The sequence below is a fragment of the Benincasa hispida genome, unplaced genomic scaffold, assembly GCF_027475165.1.
Source record: "Benincasa hispida cultivar pf3 unplaced genomic scaffold, pf3_genome.v1.1 HicScf602, whole genome shotgun sequence".
In the NCBI taxonomy this organism is placed as follows: Eukaryota; Viridiplantae; Streptophyta; class Magnoliopsida; order Cucurbitales; family Cucurbitaceae; genus Benincasa; species Benincasa hispida.
In genome coordinates this window covers 1-5,545 of record NW_028326715.1, presented here as the reverse complement: position 1 = coordinate 5,545, position 5,545 = coordinate 1, and the positions used below count along the sequence as shown (strand labels likewise).

At 35.3% G+C, this 5,545-nt stretch overlaps 1 protein-coding gene across 2 annotated transcripts; it reads left to right on the top strand.

Annotated features, from left to right (window-relative positions):
* The first annotated feature begins 312 nt into the window (after positions 1 to 312).
* Positions 313 to 3,960, top strand: LOC120067693 (WPP domain-interacting tail-anchored protein 2-like). Of its 2 annotated transcripts, none has more exons than XM_039019228.2 (5): positions 313 to 641; positions 933 to 1,438; positions 1,532 to 2,670; positions 3,171 to 3,363; positions 3,484 to 3,960. In XM_039019228.2, the coding sequence occupies exons 2-4, from the start codon at positions 952 to 954 to the stop codon at positions 3,315 to 3,317; spliced, it is 1,773 nt and encodes a 590-aa protein (XP_038875156.1). In that variant the 5' UTR covers positions 313 to 641; positions 933 to 951; the 3' UTR covers positions 3,318 to 3,363; positions 3,484 to 3,960. The 2 variants fall into 2 exon arrangements, 1 of the variants encoding a protein (XP_038875156.1); XR_005478998.2 differs by having other exon boundaries at positions 315 to 641; positions 3,171 to 3,367.
* Positions 3,961 to 5,545: the final 1,585 nt, after the last annotated feature.

Below are 5,545 nucleotides of genomic sequence, written 5' to 3'. Positions count from 1 at the left end.
ATTGCTATAATATTTATTATTTGCTACAGTTTTTTATATTCATCATTTTTTTATTATTTGCTACAGTATTTACTCTTTCATTCTCAAATTAAAATAGTTTACACCTCAAACATATATTATTATAACTCAAACTTAAATAATGATTTAAATAATTTGTATCATAAATACAAAATATTATAATCTAACCATAATAATAAGATTATAATAACTAACTTGTTGTGCCAAAGTTATTTATTTGGATTTAGAATAGTTATTTTAACTCAGTCACACTTTGAGCTGCCGTATATTATCCGTCCTTTTAAACCAACATTTGTATTTTAACAGACGCCACAAAAAAGTAACTCAGCCTTTGGCTTTGGCTTCACGTGTTCATCTTTATGGCTCTCAATCATTCGCTTCTCTACAGTAAATCAAGCTATCCTACGCCCCTCAAGGCTGCAATCAACACCCGATCCTTGATCAGTTCCTTTAAGCCTGGTTGAATCCGGATGTATAATACTCTCCCGGCTCACGTTAGCGATTTTGACTCGCCAATGGTTGATTCTGACGGCTGAAATGGAAGCCGGTGGTCGTTGAGCTCTGCTGAAGTCTTCGTTCCTTTTGACAAACACGACGCATCCGGATTTCTCTTTTTCTTCAAGGTAAGCTACTTTTTCTCCTGAAAATTCTGGTTTCTGAATCGATTTGGGAGTGATTTTGTATCGGATGGATTTTGTTCTCAATGCTGCAGTGCTTCTTTTGGTTCTCTTATGCTATTTGGTTGTTTGAATGAGATTTTAGTTCATGAATTAGGTTTTCGGTTTTGGTTGCCACGGCTTTCGTGTTTTGGAATCGTTTCTGGAACTACAGGTGTTAAAATGGCTAACTGTATACTAAGAGTAGGGAGTTTATGGTTATAAAAGTACTATTTGTGATGCTTTCCAATTTATCAGGTTTTAATAAGATTGAGCTATGGGGATGATGGATGAGAATGCTTGCAATCATGAATCTCAAAGACTTGAAATGCAAGAAATGGAGAATACTATGAAAACTTTGACCAAATTAGAATTGGACTTGGCGTATTCATCGGAGAAGTTGATGAATCTTCATGTGCTTTTGATGTGCCTATTGACTCAGGAGAATGATTTTGAGGCTATGGATTTGGAGAATGAGTATATCCCAGATGATTCGTTTGGGAAGGTGTTGGCATTTGATTTTTTGTCTGGCTTTTTGGATTCTGAGGTAAGAGAGCTGGATAGTTTCATGGATAAACTCGAAGCAGAAATAGTTGATGCCCGTGGAATGGTATCTTCTTGCAGACAATCTAGTGAGGTTTTCAGTGTGGTAGAAGAAAAACTGCTTGATTCCGAAAAGTCGCTTGTTCAATCCCAACAGCAGATTCTAGAAGTGAAGATGCAGTCAGCCAAATTGCAGAGAATTGTTTTAAGCAGTGGAAATTGTTCGTGTTTTTTCTTTTTATTCAGTTATTAGTGACCTTGGATGATGAAGAATTAACTATTTTGTAATTTTGATTACTCTGCCTTTGTGACAGGGAGATTGGAGGATCCTGTGATGTCGTCACAAAATGATCAAGTTCTTCTCAACATAAATGGGAAATCAAATACAATGACTGAACAACAGAGGCATATTTTAAGGATGCTAGAAAAATCACTTGCAAGGGAGCTAGATCTTGAGAAGAAGTTGTCTGAATCAAAGCAACGGGAAGAAGAGCTCAGAATGAAGCTACACTATACCGAACAAGTTGCTTTGAGAATGGAAGAGGCTGCAGAAGTTGTTTGGGGAAGGTTTTTAGAGGCAGACAATAGTGTTGAGATTCTTATGGGGATTTCAAAGGAATTAGTCGGCCGCCTCCAGCTCGTCCAATTCAATCTACATGGTTCGTTTCAACGTGAAAACGAGGTCAAAACTAAATGTCAAGATTGGACGGAGCAGCTTAAAGCAAAAGAAGTGGCTATACAGAAGCTTGAGAAAAGGAATGCTGAACTACTAATTGCCAAGAATGCTGAACTGGATAAATTGAGGGAAGAAGTGAAGTCTCTTGAGGAACAACTTAAAGAATCTAGGCTTGATCTGAAAAGTGCATATGACTCAAATGAAGCAAGTCAAGATCAGCTTATTGAGATGGAAAATCTTGTTGAGTCACTGAAAGAAAGCATCTGCATATCAGAAAATAGAGCAGAGAGTGTTGAAGCCAAGCTTACACAGCTGCAAGAGACAAACTTGGAACTTACTGAAGAGGTGAGTTTTCTTAAAGATAGTGCAAGCAACAAAGAGAAAAAGGTCGGTTCACTTGAAAAACAGTTGAGGCAACTAGAGATTCAATTGCAGCATGCAAAATCATCATCAGAAGCAAGTCAGGAGCAACAAAACATGTTATATTCTGCAATATGGGACATGGAAACTCTCATTGAGGATCTTAAATCCAAAGTTTCTAAAGCTGAAAGTAAGACTGATAGTGCAGAGGAGCATTGCATTATCTTGTCAGAAACCAACTTCGAACTCAATAAAGAACTTACTTCCCTCAAGGCTCGAGTGGAGTTCTTAGAGAAAGCATTGGATCAAGCCAACGGTGAAAAATATACGAATGCAAACAAAGTTAACTTGAGTTCCAAGTTTATCATGGACATGGTGCTCCAACTAGCTGTTGAGAGGGATCGAATTCAGAGCCAGGTATTACTTTACAAAATCACTAGATCTTTTTAAATTTGGCTACCTAAGGATTCTCAGTTGGCCGGGCTCATCATTATAATCTACTAAACACTTGAATTATTGGAATTCTAGTTTGAATGTTACTTTGACCAAACTGCTTTGTCTATTTAAGTCTGAAGAATGAACATATTGTATTTATTCTTAATTTTCAATTGCAACACTTTTACTCCAGTGGCCTCTTTTGATAAACTGTTGCTACCATGCATTTCATTAAGTTAAATTACTTAGAAGCAATATTTGATTTATCATGATATTAAAGCTTGGTCCAAATGAACAAATAAGATGAACTTAAGTACTTTAGTTTTGGATAGAATATTTTTTTCTACACACAGGAAGCACATTTTTTAAAAATCTTCGGACTTTTTCGTATGTAGATTTGTATGTATAGGTAGTCTAATAGATGAATAATTCTCAAGTACTCTAGAAATGTCATCTCGTCCAAACTCTATTTGTTTATGCAGCTATCCATTTTGACAAATGATAACAAAGCTTTGATTGAGAAATTGAGAACTGTAAGAGATGGTGCGTCTATAATCACACGTGACAGAGGAGACTACGACAAGAAGGAACGGTCAGCCCCAGAGAATGATGTAAATATACCTCAATGATTCGGAGGAAGCTTTTATCGAGTCTTTACAGCAAAGAGTTCAAGAGGCAGGTACTCTTTCTTGTGAATCAATTGAATTGTTTCATGATTATGTACAGCAGTTACCACTTTAAAATGTTTGTTTCTATGATGTCTGCTCTAATTTTACAACTTTTTTTTGTCATCAGATAACTAAAGCACCTGAAAGCACACCCAAGTGTTGGGCTGAAGGTACTTCTTCTGTATCCATAAGTTAAAATGCTGAGAATGTCTCAAAACCTAAAGTTGTGAGGGTGACCGTACAGAGATTTTGTTCGTATTATTCTTATTATTTTCTGTCTTATTTATTATCATTGTATTCTTTTACTCAGAGTCTTCACCATTCTATGGTTCTTTGTGGTTAAAATTTTCATGGTCTTTGGATCCAAAAGAGAAAAATGTTAGGGGAGAGTCCAAAGGTAGCACATTGCCCCCATGTATTCCATTGTTGTTGTCAAATAGATTTGTCTTAGGAGGTTGTGCTGGTGTCTTTCCACTTATAGTGAAATTGTGTTAGATTATCTTCATTGTTCAAATGTGAATATAAAATTATTGTATTTGGATATATATATGTATATTTGGATTCTTCTTGGTTCTTTGTTGTAATTTGAGTTTTAATTGGTCTCCTTGATAGCATCTCTCTTTCCTTTTCTTTTTTATCCCATACCTTTTTTCCCCCTCCTACTTTGAGCTCTGTAACTCAAATTTTTAAGTTTCTAATGCCACATTTACCAAACTGCAATGAAAATTGGGATAATAGTAATGGAATTCCATTGATGAATAAATTGATGAACCTAAATCGCAAACGTGATTGGATTGCTTGATCGTGTTTGCTTAGAATTACAAGACCATAAACAGTAAAGGTAAAGGTAAAGGTAACAGTAAATGGGAAAGATTTATAATTCTCATACGGTTACAGTGGTAATATCTATAATGGTAATAGAGCGACAACGATAGCGGTAAATGTAGTGGGTCTGTAATTTTCAAACACAATTATATTGAACACCTTAGTTTCTCAATTATATTGTGCAATTTGATAACAGATTTGGATGTTGATCCCATAGTTTATTACGATTATGAAACATAGGTAAACAACAACAAACAAAATCAAATGGAACCCACTTTTTATATTGTCATTGATGGATTATGTTTCACCTGAGGTAAACATGGTCTAAGTTGTCAATTTGAACCTAGCCTACCCTTACACTAAACTAAAAATTGATAAAATTTAAGTGTGTCCTAATAAGTTGGAGAGAACAACTTTCCTTTTTCCTCAATTGTACGAAATAAAATGTTATTGACTTAGAATAGAAAAGAAATACGATAGTTTATGTTAGATTGTAATGGGACTTGAAATTGAAATTGTTCAAGTCGTAGATAGTTCTATACGAGTCATTTCAATCATTCCGGAGTATTCAATCATTTTATTTATTTATTTTGTTTTTGCGCTACTTACCATTATTTCATCTCCTGTTTCACCCACCATTGAGACATTGTACCGTGTTATCATTCATTGATCTAATTAGATGCCATTTGGGTTGGCAAAAATCTCCGGGGGTCAGGTGGAGAATCCCAGTTTGATTGGAGATGGGATCAAATCGAGGATACTAACCGTGTCCCCGGTCGGGGATGGGGAGAGTATCCCCTCTCCGTCCCCGTCCCTATATGTATATATAAGTCGGGGATAGGTCTCCGCAGGGACCCGTTTTCCCGATGGGGAATCCCCGTCCCCGCTCCGGTCCCGTTGCCAACCCTAGATGCCATCATAAAAATTTGGGAATCAAATTGACGCAACTTCGGTAAAGCTATTATAATTAACCTACCAATAGCTATTGTAAATAACTTAGTAATGATTAAGTGTAATCTAGGTTACACTTAATCCATGCTTCTTTTTTCATTTGGGTGCAAAAAAAAAAAAATGTTGACACATGGCAATTTTTTATTGGGTAACTGCTTAGATTGATTTTCTAATAAACCTAACAAATAAAGGGAAAAAATTAAGTGAAATAAATAACTTACTTTTTACATATAAACGTTGTAATTATTTTAATACAATTAACAAAATACTTTTTGAACTTGGGGATATGTTTCAATTATGCCCTTAGACTTGGTAACATTCTATGTTTATTTTGAACATTGAAATTTGTTCCAAAAAATCTTATTAGATAGTTTTTTTTAAAATGAATATTGACGTAATGGCTAACGTGTAAT